Source organism: Anopheles marshallii, chromosome 3 (genome assembly GCF_943734725.1).
Source record: "Anopheles marshallii chromosome 3, idAnoMarsDA_429_01, whole genome shotgun sequence".
NCBI lineage: Eukaryota > Metazoa > Arthropoda > Insecta > Diptera > Culicidae > Anopheles > Anopheles marshallii.
In genome coordinates, this window is record NC_071327.1 from 43206232 (window position 1) to 43227077 (window position 20846).

The 20846-nt window shown below is 37.1% G+C and overlaps 1 protein-coding gene across 1 annotated transcript; it reads left to right on the plus strand.

The window, feature by feature from the left end:
* The first annotated feature begins 16808 nt into the window (after positions 1–16808).
* Positions 16809–18010, plus strand: LOC128712640 (serine protease Hayan-like). The gene is made up of 5 exons (XM_053807530.1): positions 16809–16998; positions 17067–17095; positions 17167–17432; positions 17494–17603; positions 17670–18010. Exons 1-5 carry the CDS (start codon positions 16809–16811, stop codon positions 18008–18010), a joined length of 936 nt encoding a protein of 311 aa, XP_053663505.1.
* The last annotated feature ends 2836 nt before the right edge of the window (positions 18011–20846 follow it).

Consider the following 20846-nt stretch of genomic DNA (forward strand, 5'->3'; position numbering starts at 1 on the left):
AGGACATAAATTTTTGCCCATTTCCAACACGTCGTTTTGATCATGCTGCGATATAACGATTTGTTGACTAGGTACCTGGGGCGCCACCTTAGGGGCAAACGGGCCAAACCATTGGCCATAAACTACTTATGGGTAGAAATTTTGTACTTTTTTCCTAGTTTTTCCCTCGCTATCCTACACAATGCGAGCAGCCTTTCCCCTTCTGTTTTACAGTGCAAAAAAAAAAAACCGTAATATTCGATGCGGAAATTGTGTGAGATTTAATCAAACTTTTGGGTCCCGGCCGAACGTTACGAAATCTTCCGGTAGACAAGTAACAACATTGGGGTTTGCAATGGAAAGTTAGTGGTTATCCGCTGATAAAAAAATATTTTCCAAAAAAAAAATTAAAAAAATAATAATAAAGCCAACTGCCAATCAACCTATTTTGTCCCATCGCTTGCAGCCTAGGGATGGATACATGCGCCTGTGTACACAGCGCTGATTGAAAATACCGATACCGTAGTGTATCAACGCTAGTTAAATAATAACGTTATTAATAAATTTATAAAATTGATCATACGAACAAAGCTTCAAGTAACAAGAGGGTAATTACTTACTGGTCAAAGTGTTGCACAGGTAGGGATAATTCACATCTATCACCAGCAGTGCAATGATAGCTCGATAATGATAGCAACCACAATCAATGCCATCGGACATTTCGTTGGCTGGAACCCCAGTCATGTGGTAGTGTGTAGTGAAATAGCATAATTTTTAATTTCTTTTTCTGGTCTTCGGATTGATCTAGTCGCACGCACGCGAGAATGAAACAAATAGGAACGGTTGATGAATAAAATGAGATACGAACGCAGGACACGCAATGCGATGATTGAACATGCCAAAGGGTGCGATAGGGCACCGTACAGAGTGTGGGAACCGTTCCTCACTGCTCTTGCAACGAAACCGACTCTGAACCTAATTACGTTTACGATATGTGCGTCTGAGAATTTTAAGTCGTAACGACAATCAGGTGTTAGATACAAACTGAACAGAGCGCCTTATTTCGTGTCAATTCAATTAGAATCATCAAAGATAACTAGTACGATACGATACGAGTAGGATAACTGAAGCATACATAGTTCATAAGATTTGTAGGTGTACACGACAGTTGAGTTCTAGTTAAAGGACAATTAAAATAGACATGCATTGTAACAAGGCTCTGTTCCAACGATGCAGACAAGTATCCGAACAATTCTCCCTTTTAAAACTTTAAAAGAGTAAAATTTGTCATATCGTAAGCTGTGCTGCTAATTATGATAATGAACCGAAATTAGATTTTATCAGATAGGATATACTGAAACCGATTGAATTAATTTTTTTACAGCTGCTTAAGACACGTGATCGAGTGTTATGTACACATAAATAAAAAAAAACAGTAACAATCATGCTTGTGCGGGAATTTCGTGAATAGTAAAGTTTAAATGCTTTTGAAGGACTGCCAACCAGTGACCATATGTCCTTTCCATTCATTTTATGTTCATCTACAACGCTGCTGACACAAGTAGCACAATATGGTAATACTTTAGCACTTGTCAAGTACTTTACCACTTGTTTTTACATCGCTGTAGACAGACGATTCGTTCGTTGATCAGAGAGAATTAAGTTAACAGTATCTACAAGATGAGCAACCATTAGGTAGTTCTAACAAATGGTGTTGAGTTTGATCGATATGATTGTTTGTTCTGGGAATGAATGTCCTGGGGATCTTTCTTGGGTGAAATTCTTAACGAAATTTATCCTAAATCTTCTATTTATAAGATCAAAGACAATTAAGAGCAAACGAATTTTCTGTAGAATCATTGCCTGTTCTTGCCAAAATTCTCGTATTGTAATGAATTCTGGAAGAGCTTGAGGACTTATCTAGAGATAATGTGCCTATAAAACAATTATTTTAAAGGATGCTAAAGCTAAAGCTGTTAATAAAATGGGCATGTACTGTCAGGTTACTAGCAGAGCCATGTATAAACTTACATGCAGGAGACTCAATTCTTTGAGTTCTCATCGAATGATTGGTCATATTCGATACTGATTGGAATCTGAGTCCTCCAATCATTAATTCTTTGTGTAAAATTATCGCGGATGATCGCTGTATGTATCATTGAACTGTATGAATGAATCTGAATCTCCATACCAAAGGTTCATGAGTTGAAGCCAATCCAGGATTACTCATTGTTTTACATGTACTTTAAGCATTAGGAATGTATTTCAATTTTTTTTACTTTGCGCTTGTTTGTATCTATATAATATTTCAGCAAAAATGTTTTCTCCTGAAAAATACAGTTCTTAAATATGCAGATTTCATGAAGGATTAGGATAAGGATGCCGCAAATGGTTGATTACCGAAATCCATCTCTACGTGTACAAACTACAACTCGTGCACTTCTCGTGCACCCAAGCCAAAAGGAATCGGCTTAAAATGGAGGAATGTAAACGAAATATCAATATGTGCAAGCGGCTTACAGGTTTACAGGGTATGAACGAGACTCGTTTAAAAGAAGATTTATATCTTAAATAGAAGCTTCATTCCGCACCTGATCAGAGAAGGTTTCCGAAATGAAGCACTCAAACTATGGATGATCTTCCTTTGAAGAATTTTAGCAAAATCGTATTATTTGGAACCGAGGCTGCATATTGCACTATGACCGGTCAGCACGAACGGTAGAAAGGATAAGAAAATCGACGCGCTTGTATGGGGCAAAGTTAGGGTGTCGCATTTCAACGGTCAGCGCGTGCCGGAAAAACAAACTAGGGAATAAAGGGTTATATCGGAAGGGGTATAAGATTGCAGCAGCCACCAACTTGACCATTGCATTTTCCATTACGCCATATCCACGTGCTATCAACGGATTTTGATCTTCATGGTAGAGTGGAACCTGTTTGACAAGTTCGCGGTTGGTCGATCGGACACAATTACAGAAAACTATGTATATAAATACGCGTGTGTGTGTGTGTGTGTTTCGACTCAGTTAATTACGATAAATCCTTGGTCACGGTCAGCATATATTAGTTTGGTTCCTGTTAAATAGATTCCCTTTTTACTGCACACGCGGTTAAAGGTGTTATCGGTGAGATCAAACTTAAGGCAAACAAATGGTTGAAATGACCATGTGATCAAGATAAAATGTTATGCAAATAAGGCTAGGATTGATGGTACTGTGGTTTGCGTTCATTGGAATCATGATCATTTTTGAAGGAATAAGCTACTGCATATAACACTAATGATGAAACTGAATGGATGATGTCATAGTAAAAGAATGGAAATCGACATTTTCGTTTTAGATTTGAACTTTGCAAATTGGTTGGTTTGATGATCGAGTAATAACACACCGAAATCGAACATTAATATACAGTAACCGGCACCCAATTACAAACCATAAATTAATGGTTTTGGAAAACAACACCGTAAACATTGTTTAAGTCAGACAACTGAAGAGATGATTAGATTTGCATTAAGAATATGAACGAAAAAGTTAATCAAATGTCGAGACAAATGTATAAACCACCACATTAGTGACGTTTTTGTACGCACACTGGTACTTCATATACCAAATCGAAATGTTTTGTTTTATCGTTCTAACAGGTACTTACAGGCTTGTTTTGGATGTTGAAATTTGAAGGAAATATATCTGCTTAAATTCGATGAGCCCGGTCACAGCTGTCAACAATCATCGATGTGAGTTCGTTGCGAACGCAGCTTCACGCAGCCAACGCAGCTTCGAGATCACAATGTTTGCACCAAATCCACAACATGCGGTCGCACACACCCTCGACTGGAGCCGGATACACATCGATAACGAAACTTTGCTCCAACTTTAGCACTGGACCAACGCGACAACGACGCAAGGTATGTTTGCTCGCTGACATCAGATTGCTGAGTAAATCATCAACTCCTTGCCGAGTGTGTGGAATCGATCCTTGGCGGGAATAATTCGTTCGCTCGAAGTGTGTTTGTGCATCCTTATCTAACCAAACCCTTGTCCTTGTCGGGCATTCGGGGTCCCGAGGGGTTGGCTTCTGTGTTGTTCGATGTTTTCCTTTTACATGCCATAGCACACCTTTGCCTACGAAAAGGTGCAAAGGATCAGTACCGGTGGTTCAGATTGTTACCTGAATCGCCACTTCTGCTGTCGCATCAAACCGACGGCCCGGCTCGTTTATGGCTGTACGTGCGTGTGCCACTGTGAGCAGTCAGATTACTTCCTGAAACTGTGACCCATCTAGAAAATGGGCAACACACACATTCGACGGGTGCGCCACGCTACCTCTGCGTGCGTCTGTCAGGATTGTTTTTGTCCAACAGCCGTTCCGGCGATGTCTCGCAAGACGAAACCCAGAAATCGGTAGACTCCGTGTGCGGTACCTAGAAAATTGCCGGTAACGAACAGGCTGTGTTGGAAATACGGTGTGTGCAAAAGCAATAGAAATAGCTAGAGAGTGAGATCGCACAAGAAATTGTGTAACAGGATAAGGTATGTCCAAATTTCAGCATAACTTTAGGTTTACCATATGAAGCATATGTATCTTAAAGAAACGCTGAGCTTTTATTTAACAGATGAAACTACCGTTTACATCACCCACCAACAAGATATAACACTTTGCTAAGCATTTTTCTCTCATTACGATAATGCAAGTTCTAATTAGTTGAGCGAAACAAATATTGAATTATAAAAAAATTTGCGATGAAAATAAAAATTAAGTTGAATTATCCCTCTTCGTATTGTGTTAAGAACGTTGAGTTTTCACAAAATAGAAACCATTGATTTGAATGGTTAGCATCAAACAGGCAGCCGGAGGGACGGTTCCTGAAATGGAATCTGTTGCTTTAATAAGCTTCATTTGAGGATGTTACGAAAGACGAATGCAAATGTATGCTTTATGGTCACTAGAGGGAGAAAAAAGCAAATTATTTTGCAAATATGCTAGCTGTTTTGTAAAATTTACACAAAACTTACAAATGTGGTAATATAAAGTGAATCATCACGCTCGCCCAGTCATTTGCTATGTAATACAAAATCGAACATATAAAAAGTCATATCTACAGGATAAGTTTATTTTCTGTTCAGCAAACGAAGAAAAAACCTTCCATGAACATGAACATGAACCAAAACCAGCATGAAAAAAAGTTGACGACTTTGAATTTTTTTATTGATGGGTTGGGAACCCATCGCAGATACTTTCCGGTACGCCGTATCACAGAGACAGCCTGAGTTTGATGAATCTCGGACACCGAGTTGAAATAAACTGTTCTGTGAATGTAGAGCAAAAAGTGTACGTTTGGGGTGTGAGATCCTGGGGTGACTTTCATCGTAGTTTTTGCTTTCCCAGAAGATGATCTACAACAACAAGAAACAAAAAAAAACAAGCTAGAATATGGGCTTGAGTCTTAGCACAGGAGGGATGTTGGGAGATTAACTGAAAAAAATGAACGAAAGTAATTTTTACAGGTTTCGTAAAATCACACGTAAATTATAGGAAGTTTTTGGGAGTATTATATTAAGAATCTATCACGAAATATCCTATTTTTTGCGTTATTTGAATCAAAACTGTATTAAGCTTAAGAATGCGCTATTTTTTGGTCGTAGTGCCATTTTAAAACAAATCATTAAACAGCAGAATTGATTTTGCAAATAGCAACGTTTACACTGCTGAAAAAAGATGACGAAAAACTTAACACTGGACAATGAGGACAATACATTAGAAGGAGGAACATCGAATCGTAGCATGGGACTGCTGTTGATAAAAAAATCCTTAAGCAGAGTAGGAATTAAAAAAGAACATGATTAAAAAAAATTGGAACATAGTACAACTAAAGACAAGATTAAAATAAAAAAATAAATTTGTTATTAAATAATTAACATACAACTTTAAAAGACGTGTAAAGAGAAATGTGAACGTTTGTTTTAAAGTTCACTTTTTAGAGTTGAATGTTTTGGTGTTGAATTTTGCTTTATGATGTTTGTTAGCATTTTGAAGACGTAACCATGCCGTTTGCACATGTACTCTTTTTTGTGAGTAAAAGAAAATAATGAACAACTCTAATGTCCACTTGCAGGAAATATGGATGAAGCCTAAGATGGAATGGCGAGAAAGTAATATAAACGAGAATAAAACTTTTCTCTGTTCTGCCATAACATTTACTTAACCTCTGTAAAAAGAATGTTGTTGTCCAAAACAAAATCAAATTTAGAATCAACTACAACGGGAATTGTGCACTTTTCTATGGAACTGCTTTGTAAGGAACTGCTCGATTCCGTGTGCGTATATTCTTGTTGAAACAATGGATGAAGTCCAGTAAGAATTACTGAGCGCAAGGATTTTCCAAATCCAGCTGGAATCCCGATCAACAAGAAAAGAAATGACGAGGATTAGAAAAAAATCAATTTCATGTTGGACAGACAGATAGGCTGGCATAGTGCATTGAGTTGGAAAAATAACTAGTTGAAGATCAGATAAACACCGTGGAAAGTTGCGAACCATTTATATCCCTTCCGTCTAACGCAACACGACTGTCGGAAAATGATGAATGGGTGAAATTCTCGCGTGTGGTTCGTTTCATTGTTGATAGACCACCCGGGGCAAGTTGAGAGGAAGTTGGTAGCCTGCATTGACTGACCGAAGCACCATTGGAACTTTCACCTATTTTTTTGCGGTTCTTGAGATAGCTTGGGCTAGTGATCGTATGAAGGACGATTATTGTTAAACGAAGTGCGTTGTTAAACCAGCTTGCACACGTGCAGGAATTATATTTATTTCCCTTCTCTATACCAGCAATTTTGGGACAGGTGAAGAAATACTCTTTCGCGTTTTGTGCACGTGCTAGATGGTTTTTTTTTTGTATGATGGATGCGGGTCGGTGCGAACGTTAAAATACACGGTTATAACGAAAAACTGCATAGCATTGTTGAAACGTATCAGCGCTGGTATAAAGTTTTTTCTCTGTTTGTGTTAATACTAATACACACAACATTTTTTTATCTTCTTTTCCTATTTATTTGTGTATATTTATACGAGCACTAGTAATAGCAAACAGTTACTTCCAAATGAACTGAATTATAAAATTGTACTGAAGTAAAATTTGGGGGAAACCCAATAAAGCATTTAAATCATCACACAATAAACAGTAAAATGTCAAATTAAAAAAAAACAAAAGTACAAAAACAAACAAGTTATAAAACTCACTTCGCTACTTAAAGTTGTAAAACAAATGTGTAGACAAATGTGTTATTGATAACATTTTTATATTATAAATTTCAAACCATTGCTTCGTTAATACTGATATTCCTGGATTTAAAGTTGATTGTTTTTGGCACTTTACTCACTTTGACTCTCAAGCAAGAATCAATTGGTTCCAAACGATGACAATAAAACCGCAATTAGCAAATAATGATCAGGCTTACTGCTTGACGAAGTTAACGACAAACACTCACAGAACATGGTAAGTAATACAGCATAACTGTCTTCCGGTCACCGGCAAGTGGATCAGTTAATTATCATATCTTAAACGACTTACTTCGATGATTGTCGACGCTCCCAGGATGTGGTCTTTTCACGGCAGTTTTTTTTTAAACGTGCCATTAAGAAATTACCTCAAGGTGTCAGTTTAATTTCTTGGTTTTTAGCTCCAGGCGAATATCGAACGCAAGACCTTGAGAAAAGTGGTCTACCAGCTAGGGTATGGGTTATGTTTCGTGGTTATGGGAGCGGAACTGTCGATGCGCCAGCCATGTCATATGTCCTAGTGACAGCTGGGAGGATCCTTCGCTATTGGATTACTAAGGCATTAACAAACACGCGACTTGCTCAGGGTATTTGTTTATGTTTACGAATACTTATGATTCGTACTTATGAAATGTCATACGACAGAGGAGGATTCAAATAAACATGCGGTGTTGATATCTCCGGTGAAAAAAAAAATAAAAAAGTATAATTTTTTATACATTTGTAACATTTCAGTGGTTAACAAACGTCATATGTCACTCGGTTTCTGGATCGCCTGAAACCATTGCCCAACCGAGTACTTCAATTTGAACGTTCTAATAGTATCATTTAAAAGGTATTAAGCACAAATGGTTGTGCTGGAAAATGTGCATGCCTGTTAGCTAATAATCGTGCGTGGTAAGCAGCGAACAACAGCGGCGAGTCGGCATGCTAAACTGAAAATTCTGAAAAGGGAACCAACCAACATTGCATTGAACGTCATTGGCATAGTTGCGAGTAATATTTCTCCATTGCATGCTGACACCAGGGGCATTGACAATTTGAACATTATCGGTTATGCAAAGAGTACAAAAAACATTCTATTCAAACCATCTCACTTAGGCACGTAAAGCGAAGGGAAACGTACCCAAATTGCATAGCACGTGCTCCATAATGTACCCCTTTTGCTCTCGGTAGCGTTATCGAGCTTGTATTGGCTACAATTAATTTAACGACATCAACAACACCCGCTGACTTTGGCTGGAACAATCGACGGCTGCGAAAGGACAAAAGCGTGTAGGGCTGGTGGACACGGTGCAACATGAGTTAATTGTAACGATGCTCGGATAGGGTATTAAGCTGCTCGCACTGCACGGACATATGGTTCGTGAAGGACATCGCTTGTTCCAGCAATATGTAAAAAATGTAAATGCTCTCATTTTGCCGCATTATTTATGGATGTTCATTAACCTAGACATGGAGTTCCTTTGACGGATGTCAAAAAAGTGCATGTTGAAAGAACCGTTTGTTTTGGAGTATTATATTTTGCCATTGTTGTTTGGCTGATCGGAATGTTGAGCGTTTTAATGTTGAATAAAATCGCTTTTTGTTTTTAATATGCCGGTACGACTGTCCTGGTAGTTTATTTAAAGTAATTCCAGAGCTACTTTACAACGCAACCGATAAAGTAAGTTTCAAAAATCCGCACTAAATATTCCACGTATTAAGCCTTTTACTTATTCATGACATGTTTATTACTTATTTGCTATTATAACTGTGATATAGGAACTTTTGTATACTTTTGCATAAAAAAATGTTTGTTTGGGATGATTCATGAATCGGAAGCTCTGCAATCCTAATGATCATAGGTCCTAACGCAGAACACAGATTGACCAGTAATGCTGCTGTAAATGCAGAGGGTGATGATATGCACGATGCACCCCAAAACAATGACGAAAGGATTGACTCTTTATTTACCAAGCCGCTGGACCTACGGCATAACCGTTAATCCGTCCAATGGAAATATACTGAAGAAAAAAGCATAATGAGCATGGACAAAAGAAAAATCGGGCATTTGTAGACTATCAACGGGACAACACGATTGTAACAACATCAGCAGAAGGCATGACTTGCAGTAGCGTGAAAGGATTAAACTTTTCCTGATGATGTACATCGTTACCGGGCTGCTATCTGATTGTTTTGTGATACTGTTTTTTTTTTAAGATTGACATTTTTACTGTTTTCGGTGCGTATGCACTTTTGTAGCAACAGTTTCGGTTGCTTACCAAAGAGCGAAATGTGGCATTTTAACATTTAACATTTTTTTAACATGTGACATTTTGGGCGTTTAACAATTTCCTACATTCATGGTGTATAAAATCGCGCTTTGCCAACGCAACAGGGGCGGCCCGGTGCCATGATGGTAGCGGCGCCGGTCTTCACACGAACGAACCGGACCAAAATCCCATCCGGGCCAATCCCCCGTAGCAAGGACTGACTATCCGGCTACGTGGTAAAATAAGTCGATACGGACAGGCCGTTCTAACGAAAAAAAAACCCGCGCTTTACACTGATCGTTTTAAACTGATATGCTATTCAAAGATGCAGAACAATTCATCTGCGAAAGAAGTTAATTTACTCTCTGTTACTCTTTTTTGTGATGTTTTCATACGAAAGATTAACTAAAGACAAATGAATTGGATTGATTGGTAACAAAATAAAAGTAATAGAACGACAGAAACAAATCATAACAGATTATATTAAATTATATCAATACAGCAAATGAGATCATCATCAAATAATTTATAGTGATTCTTATGAAATATTGTTGTTATTGTCTAAAAGTATGGCTGAATGCACTGCGGTAAATTACTCTTTTTGTTTTTGTTTAGTTTCTTCCTTTGGGTTTTTTGTTTAATTAGAAAATAATAAGGTAAATTAATTATCTATATTTTTTATTTGCCTATGTTAACATTTCACATGTGGTCGAATTAAGCGAACATACAACAAAGATATTCATACAAAGTATGCATTTTCACATTCATATGGTTTTCTCAAGTAAAATATTCCTCCCTTGATATTATACCTAACTAACACTAACTAGCAGAACTTATCGTTGTTAGAGGGATATTTAGCTACAGTTCGGTTCAACTTTCGAGATAGTGCAATAATGGCAGAATGGAACATAAATTTGCATAAAACGATAGAATGGGCTGTGACACATCCGAATTGGTTATGTTCACGCAAGGATTACATGTAACAGTAACAAAGGCGCTCACGGGAAACTGTTTGCGATGCTGAGTGTACATCTGCAAGGAATCATCCTAACGCTCCATGACTAATTTTTATTTGCTTTGAATAATTGAATGATACCGATCGATAGTTTGCAATAAAATGCATACAATTGATTGACGAACAGGGCAGGGAATGTGATGTTTCGTTTGATGAGCATTACAAATTTGACTGGATATTACTTTAGCCGATTAAATAGGACAATTTCACGGTCAGTACTGAGTGACCAACCAAGCGGATTCGTACAACATCGATTGACAGTGAATCGATGAGAACTTTCATACTGGCCGCTGAAACGAAAGCTGTAACAGACGTCAGACCAGTGGACTCAATATGATGATCATAATATACAGGATAACACATATTTTCTATGTACCATATGTATATAAACAACGCATGGTCAATACAATTGATAAAAACTGTATTAATTTAATCGAAAGATGGTAATAAAAATATGTGGTTTTTACTTGCCGAATCAAGATGGTAATTTTATGTGTCTCTTCCGACACGGTTTGTTTACCTTCAGAAATACATATCGAAAAAAAAAAATAATAAAATGAGTGTAATAAATAATAAGGTACGGCTAACTTCATCAAAGTCATTAGCCAGCAAAGCCATAGATTATGGTAAGTCATTACTTATAATTAACTGTGCACCGCTTCTGGATGTGGTTACGGAGCAAATAAAAAAAAGGATCTTGCGGTCAATGCTAGAGGGAAATGAATGTGAAAAGAGTATAAAGTTTACCAAAAATTGCTATCGTACAATACGGCTGTATATAAAGCACTGTTGAATGCAGTTGTCACTAGAACTTAAGGACTCATGCCGAAGATGATTGATTCTTGTGCACCATATAGCACACATTCGTATGGTCATCAATTGTCAACTGAATGACAGTGATAGAGACCCGTAAGCAATATCCCCTGCTTGAGTGACTATTATGCAAAGTCATCCAAAATCTAAATAGAAGGACGAGAATAAAAAAAATAGAGCCCTCAAATGTATAGAAAAGTAAGTTCCACCGGACACCAAGCAGCGTGCAGTTGGTGCGAAAATGGTTTCATTGGAAGGGGCTTTTTGTTCTCCCAGGGGATTATTTATTTAAATCTAACCGAACTGAGCTATCAATGCTGCAACAAAGCATCAGTATGATGTCTGTATAAGTTTAAGTTTAATGAAATATGGGTAATTCATACTGTGGAGACATGGTTAGAAACACGATAGAAATACAAGTGCCACATAAAGAATGCAAAATTCTTTAATGTGCATCCGTAATTACATTACGTTATATTGTATGTTCGATTTCACATACGGTCTACGAAACGTTCAATACATTGCCTAACAAAAAAAAAACAAAGTTCCATACTCTATTGGGTTCCGCTTTCTGATTGACTGTCAGTCATAACTTTTTCGGTAAGTTGATTCATCTGCAGGGGTTTGAATTTTGTAGTTTGTGTCCGACGCGAGAGGTACACGCATGGATTTGAAGACCTAACAAGGATAATGAGATTTCTGTAGGTCAACGATAAGGTTAACATGGGATGAGATTTGGATGATGCTTAGCATGGGGAAAGCGAAAGTACTATGGGAATTATGTAAAGTAATCCTTACCGTGGCTACTGTTACCCGTATTTAGTGAAATTTGTTACATTACTGGGTTAGGTGAGAGAAATTTTAGGAATTTACTAATAAATGTGAAAGTACAGATGTAGTTGTACAGATGCAGCACAGAATGTAACGTTTCATTGGTTTTGTTCTGAGTTGCTCTAGGATTTTCTTCTGATATATTTGATGCAGTTTCATCCTTTTTGAGTTCAATTGATTTAGTTTTCGTGGGCAGATCATTCAAACAATAATAATGTTAATTTCACTATGATCTATTTGAGCACTATTAGCACAGCAACTTTAACGTATAATATATATGAAGTAGCTTTTATGATACGTAGGAACGTTTCACCGAACTAAAAACCATTTCTCAAAGTGTCGTCGTCTTACGCTCCTTATAAAAATGTTTCAGCCTACGAGTAATTTACAATGATTTGCAAACTTCAACTTTGTTGAGAAATAAAAGTCTATCATCTGAATAAAATCCCACGAAAAGCCAAAACTACTAAGCCCGGACTAAGCATTTGATCATTATACTAGTTTAGTGTTCCTTAGACTAAAGTAAAGGCTTTGCTTTGATAGTTGTGATGATTTCTGCTCAGACTGATCTTAACAGATGAGGTGAGTTGTAAAAGCACTGTTATCAAATGCTGTGCATGACAGTGCTGGTGGTTTTATAGATGATGGGTTTAAATCTTGGTTTCAATCTTCGTAATCAACATTCCTCAACAAATCCTTGAATCATCTACATAGAATTTCAAACGAAATGGTCAGTTCACCATTCCTTTATGGATGAAAGATATATCGCGGAGTAAGTGTTAAGCAACATCTTAGGAAATACGCACTTTCGCATGAACTTTCATGACAAAATTTTAGCATTAGTGGATTGTTCAACGTATAATATTGTTCGAAAAGCGTAAAATAATAATCACTTCTTTCGTACAGGAACTGGTCACTATAGGCATGAAGAATTACGGGCATTAAGAAATGCATTGATGCATGGTAAATTTTCCCTTCTGATTCACATCTGCGAAAGATGTATCTGCTTGTGAATTGAGCTAATGTCGTAAATTAGAAACCTTTTGAAAATGGCTCAATGGCCGCATACTGGAATTTGTTACGCATTACGATTGATATGTGTCTGTAGATGTGCAGACCTAAGCTAGCAGTGAAGCAAATGTCGAGCCGTTGTACACACTACACCTACGGATGAGACAACTTCACGTGGTTCATGAAGATGTAGTTTGCTTTATTTCCTTTCTGCTACTTGAACGCTTTAACACCTTGCTAGCCGATCGCCGTCTGGCTTTGGCATCGTTTGTTTCGTTTCCTTTTCAGTGCTGATTGCGTGCCTATTTATCATCGAAGTTTGAACAGCGATCAAAGTGTGAAACGATGTAATGAACCGTTCTATTGGGTGTGAAGTCAAGGAATCAGATAAATTATCATTTAGCTTTTTAACGGACACGATTTTTTTGTCTCGATCAAATGCATGCTTGTGAATACGGGAGAGCATATGCAGCTTTCCTATAATAGCTTCTTGTAAAAGTTGTCATTGCTGGTGAGAGACAGCGATGGAGATCGAACAAAAGGCATCGGGATTTGTTTTACGTCCTAATTGATGTTTGATTCCGATTTCGATTGATAAAAAAGGTCAACCGAAAGAAGCAGACAAAAAAACCGTTCAAAACAAAATAAAATAATGTTGAAGCACGTGCGACGTTTACGTAACGTGCGTGTCAATCGACATCAGCGGGGTAAGTGTGTGTTGTAGCCAGTACCACCACTAATCACGACTCTTGACCTTTCATGTGCACAGCTAGCAGATTGTGCGTCGAAGTGCAATGATGGAAAAAGCGAGATAAAGTTGTGGGTATAAGGATAAGGGATTTGAGGGATGGTGTATCCTTCCCTTACAAGGAACTGTATATTCAGTAAACCGGTCCTCATATTTCAGTTTCTTTGTCAAAGCGAAAGAAGGAAATGAAGGAATGGTTTTTAAAACGTATGAAAAAATAATCGTAAAATTTAAACAATGAACGGACTCCCTCAAATGCGCACGCCGGCACGTGGGTGATAAATATTGCAGCTGGCAAGCCGTCTAGGAGTTTCTATTGATGAAGCATTTCTATCAACTGCCTAGAAGAAATCGTGTTTAATAAAGCATCCATACCAAATTTTAGCATTACAACTGATTTTTATAAAAATTTTATATTTTTATAAAATCGACCACAAAACTAGCCAAACGCATGGAAAATAGTACTACAATTAATAACTGTCGATGATTAGAATAAAACCCTAAAATTAGCATTTTAAAATAAAGGTTATAGTAGTGAGGAATTTGAGTTCACTTGAATGATAAAGCTGATCCATTTCAAGGCAATTATAATATTTGAGCAACTAATATTTGATCGCTAACTGTCGATGAGTGAACAAACAAATCACGACCGATAACCCTTCCCCTAACACATGTTGTGTGTTCTCGATAGATGTGACGCAATACGACGCATCACAAAAGCTGACTTTACATTTCCTTCCTCAAGGTGCATTTAATAAAAGGTTGTGCAAACACCGGTTGCCAGGCTCAACACCCGCATTCTAAAACGAATAGAAAAAATGGCCTATGTAGCACGTGCGTAATGCATTTCAATGTTGAGGCCATTAAAATTGTGTGTCACATTTCTTCAATGTGTGCTTTTGTGTGAATGATCGTGATGAGTGTTTTTTACAGTTTTGGTAGTGTAGCCTGCGCTATTTTGTATGTAGGTCTTGATAAACGTCCAAGAAATTGGATGTGAACAGAATTTTTACTGAGCATGCTGTAACAATACATATGTACTCTTCATTATTATGAAGAAAACGCGTCCTTCTCTATGGGTGCCCGTTTGAGGCAAGGAAGGTAAAAGCTTCTGTGTAACTTTGATATTCCAAGGATGACAAAAAAATCCTTTCCTTACCAGATTGCTCTGTAGCATATCGCTCGGCTGCATAAGCGTGGGTTGAAGGATTTTCGTGCTAGGATGTATGGTGACAACAAAAGGACTAAACAATGGACAGTGGAATAATGTGAACAAAATTGTACAATAAAATGTTGAATAAGAGTACTTAATGAATACTCAGCACTTCCGATTGAGGGAGAATGTTTAAAATAGGTAGTATGATTATTTTTTGTGTAGCAACAACACATAATGCCAAACTAATGTGAATTGCAGTTAAAAATTCCCATAGATTTAAGCAATTCGGAAAAAAACAAAGTATGAAAATATGAAATTATAGCGTGTTTAGAATTTTATCCTACTATAACACTGGGTTATTCAAGTTGAAGAGTGAACAAGAATTTTGATGAAAATAGCAATGTGATGTAGTACTGAATGCGTCTTAAACATCGCCTTGTGGTATAATTTGTATGCGTATGAAATTAAGTTCTTCATGTGTTTGAGGTTATCTTTTGTATAGGCCACTGTGCTGCATACTGGTCAATGCGTTATTCCTGGTATTCATCGACATCGACATGTACTAAGCGACAGTAGTATGATCAAAAGTGTTAAAAATTATTGTCGACCCTTTCTCCTTATTTTTTCTCTAACTTTAATTTGCTTTTTACGTTTACTTACTTACGTGTATTAATCTTACGTTTAGTTGTTATTTACTATACTGTACTACGTTATATGTTATATGGTAAGCCAGAAATGGTCGGCATGGCATGGCCAAGAAGTTCGTGCTTGGTGTACCAAGAAGAAGAAGACAGGTTAATTATGATTATGTTGCGATCGATGAAGATGTCCTGTAATGCTATTTGTATTTTTTTCCTGCAACCCTACATAACGTAGTTTTCATTAAATTGTTAAATGTTTTATACAAGTAATAATGGGGGGTAAAAATGTCTTTGTGCTATTTATTATTTACTAAATTAAAAATATGTGTATATTCAAACATTCAAAACTAAATTAGAACACTATGATGTAAATTCTAAGCAAGCCAATAATCAGCGTGGGAAAGACAGTGAACACAACAATAGAATCAATATCGTATTGTGTCGTACAGAGCTATTACAATAACCGATTTAAAGTATGTGTGCTAATGAACTGTATCGTAATTTGACACAGTCGCATATCGTCCTTTGTTTGCTAGCCAACGATTTAATGCAGGGAACAGTGGTACAGTTACTTCACCCACATTAATTATGCGACCGTGACGAGTTAGCGTCTTGAATTCTTCATGAAGCTAATCTTAAGAAAATTATGTCTTCCCCCGTATAGTAACGCACAATGTTAACCCATTGTGTCCACTTCGATCGCAATGTTGAGTTTGTTTCTTATTGAACAAAGACGGTCGGTGTATTGTTATTTTAAAACTAGTGTCTCTCGAGTAAAGTAAATTTGATAGTTTTACAAAATATAATCCTCTTTTCAAATACTTTCACATTTCGAGCATCACAGTTGTGCATTACAGCAACGCCATTCCATGATAACGATCTCCGATTACCCAACAGCTCGTTCAATGAAAGCAGTATTGAATGTTGATTAACGTGATAAGGAGTTCATTCGCTTTCATTATTTTGATTCTATGCGTTAGAGCTATACTTTGAGAGATTTTTAATATTAGCTACAGTTGAACGGAAGGTTTCGAGTGGAACGCTTCAGTGGTGCAAATTAGGTGGAAAAATTGCCTCTAACATGTTGAACATATTTAAAGGTGCAATATTCTTAGCCTGCGTTATTATTTCCTTCAATACCATCGGTTGTCAGGCGGATGTCCGAAAAACTTTTAATATAAGCCAACTCAGTTCCTCGGACCCGGCACGATACCATGCTCTAAGATTGTTCAACAATGATCATCCAAACCGTTTAAGACCTGCGCTGAAAAGTAAATACTTTATAGTGCGTAATGCAATGAGTCTGCATTTACATTTTGTGTGTTTTCTTTTCTTTCAGAATGTCCTTTGGCGAATATGCTTTTTCCGGTAAGACGTAGAAAGGTTGACTGTGTGGATGAATGAATAGTAAACTCGTGTTTTGTTGCATTATCTTAAAGGTGAAGATATTCTCAACCGAAGAACCATACTTTTGTCCGGCCGTTTTTATAAGCGCTGACTCCTTGTTGGCTTCTGCATTGTGCCTGAAAATGATGCAACCATCCGATGATCATCCTTCGAGTCATATGTTCGTGATGGTGGAGGCAGAACACGTCTTCTATTACGAAGGTGGTCGCCGATACATAAACAAAATTTTCTATCATCCCAAGCTGGACGAAGAACCGGCTTACCACAATGTAGCCGTAGTAAAACTGCGTAATCCAATGTATGTGAGTAATAGCTGCCGAGCGGATAGTGTCATTAATCTGTTCTTTCTTGTGTTGTAGTCGCGAGACTGTGACACCTAACGGGCAGAGTATCGTGGCTTGTTTGTGGTCTGAAATGAGCCTTCGCAGTGACAAAGTATATCTGGGCGAGTGGTTTAAATATCAACCGGGTAGGAGCATTCACGAAAAAATGACAGTTTAGTATGTAATCGCATATACACTCTCCATCATTACAGAACAAAATGCTGCTTTCCGTTGGCTTGATCTTCCAGTCATAACGAGGAAAGAATGCCGAGAGGAGCTTTCAAAAAACAAAGTGGTTTTACCAGAATTTGATCGTGGAATAATGGAATCACAGCTATGTGTGAAGGATAAGAAAAATCGAACCATGATTGAGTTTTGTGAAGTACGCTCCTCAGGGCCATTGTTTATGACACTAGGCAGCACGGTGTACGTGGTCGGGATGCCAACAGTGCATATCGATGATTGCAATGTACACGTTGAGGTGTTTAATCGGGTGTCATCATTTCTCGACTGGATCGAGGCTATTGTGTGGCCTCATTTGGAAATTCCTTAAGTAGACTGAAGGAAGAAATATATTTCGATGCTCTGACATTTAATTGTAATTCAAATAATTAATAAATTGCATTTATTAGCAAGTGATTCGGGAATGCTATTGGTTGAATGATGGACGGTTTGTATGAGCCCATATGAGCTACTCGGTTATATGTACAGTAGTCAAAGTGAATAACTAAATGATTTGTGCCGTTATAATTTGAGAAATATTAAAATAGAATTTTAAATAATGCAATTGATCAACATTATATATATTTTTTTATTTTTCCTGTTGCTACATGGACCGTAGATAGTCCTGCGTAAGGGATATTGGTTCGGATAAGATTTTGTACCGGTGATCTTGTCATGTGAAGGCTGGCGTCGTTACCAAATACACTACCAGGCCGTTATTTTATTTTACTTTTTAATTTTTACACAAAAAATATTGATTTTACTGTCATGTCTCAGACCATATCGTTAGGTTTTTCATGGTTTGCGTCCTTGATGGAGGATAATTCATATGATTTATTAGTTTTTCAAATAATCCATTGTACTGTGGGTTATTTTAGGTGAATCAAACTGAGAGGTAATGTTGAGCATTCTGTGTGTTTATCATTTTGTTTAATATAGAGAATTATAAAATAGAAATTAAAAAAAAATAAAACAGCATTTATTAAGATAAGGGTGAAAACTGTACTCTCTTGTTGTGGTAATAACTTCCACATGCCAGAAACAAGCAGATGGCATCAGGTAAATTGATTAAATAGGACTTAAATAATTTCAATTTCAGAAACTTTTGAAAATATAGATTAAACACAAATTAAATTGAAATGAGAATGAAAAAGGACCGAAGGTGTGAAGGTGATACACGTAATTCTTTGGTTTCAATGTGGTGTCTAATAAACTTACCCATTTAACAGCGGGGTTCTCAAGGATCTTTTGTTTTTTTCAGTTTTCTTTTCTTTCCTATTTTTTTCATTTTCGGTCATCTAAGATTACATCAGCATGCTTGCTGTGAAAATTGTTTTTAAATTAAGTTTCACAACAAACACAATACTGTTCTTAGATAATTGCAGGTTTAATATTACATTTCCAGGTTTTATTTTATTTGTTTAACAAAAAAAACCATTCAATATGAAACTCCGTAAAAAAATCCAGAAATGAAAGAATCAAATTAGCGTGTAGGGAGAACATTAGACACAGGGCGTTGAGTTTTCCGTGTATCCTTTCCTAACGTAATTATAGACTTCGGTTAAGACATTTACCGGAGGTAAGGTGAGAACAAGGTGTCCTGGTGTGTTTCAACCAAGTTTTGTGGTTTTGTGTTAAAAAATGTAATTTGTTCAAACCTTTTATCAGACCTCAAGAAGAATAGTAAGTGATCGCGGGAATAGTTCGTTTTTACAAAAAATCAACTGGAAAATGCTACATGAAATCCGGTTTTTTGTGTGAAGTAAATGGGTTCGTTGTACAAGAAAGAATCTCTCTAAAACATATTGTATTAGGAAGTAAAAGAACAATGAAAAATATTTTCGTAACCTTTTGAAAACTACAGATGTGTGTGATGAGTGTGTGAGTGATGAACAAAATACCAGGCTACAATTTCAGCAAACGATGTAGAAAATAGTAGAATATGTATTTTTAAAACATGCAGAGAAAAAAAAGTGAAAGAAATTGATCCAACGCAAAAAAGATTTTTGAGAGATACCGATGCATGAAAACGAAAACGCACTTTCTAGATTATCGTGCAATTAAATTCAGCTCATCCTTCCATCACGGCTTGGGAATATTTTAATTTGCTGAACGTTTTCTTTTTACCTGCGATATGGCCTAGAACAGATAAATTATGTTTAATGAAGATAGCATACGGTTCATCTAAATTCGCGTATTCAGATTCTTGATTCATGGATAAAGATCCTGGTTGCCAAAAAGATTCAAAGGGGTAAGTAACGATGACAGCAAAAGTAAAGTATTCCAAGCGTAACGGCAATGCGTGTGTTGAAGACGGCATCCCCCTGCGAGAATCTCGAATGTTGCCGTGCGTAATTAACTTCGAAATTGGTAATAAAATGGTGATAATATCATGTTACCTAATATCCGATCGTTTTGCCAAATTCCCATGGACGTTGGTAGGGTAGGGAAGAATTTGGGTGTAATTTATTCCTCCTGCGTGATTATCAGCTATCCAACCAACAGTATTTTTATTTCAAACTGTTCTGAAGAATGAATTTAATGCAAGGATTCACTTTTTCTCACGTTGAGGGCCTGGGTTGGGCACAGCCCGTAGGATGATGGGATGCTGCTAGTGAAATTGTACTGGTAGCTGTATAATATATTTTAATAGACACCGTTCACAGCCGGTACAGCGAGTATCATATGGTATGCTTCTCGAAAGAAGTATCGTAGTCAAGAGTATCCGTTACCGTGCGGCTGTTTCGTAACGCGTCGCGTAGCTGAAACGGTCAACCAGTCAGTGGTAATGGAACGAATCATAAATGGAGTTGGATGTCACATAAAATGACCGCACGGAGCATAGTTCATGATTTTGGCTGCCCTTACTTAACGTCTATGTCATGCATTTGACAGACCTGTGATTAAGGCGGCAATTAATTTTAACCACGATGCACGGTTTCTGTGTGCAAATTACTAGACTTTTATTGTAGCGCAGTAATCACACATGCATGCTCCATTTTAAGCTTGTTCATCCTGGTCAGCCGCACCCGGTAGGGGTTACACGTTTTAACGGTTTAATCAAGTTAATCATTAGAGCAGTACTAAACGTATGATGATCATTATAATTTTGGATCTTTATCATACGAGCCCACCTTTTATTTGTCTATTGAACATTACGTTCTTGA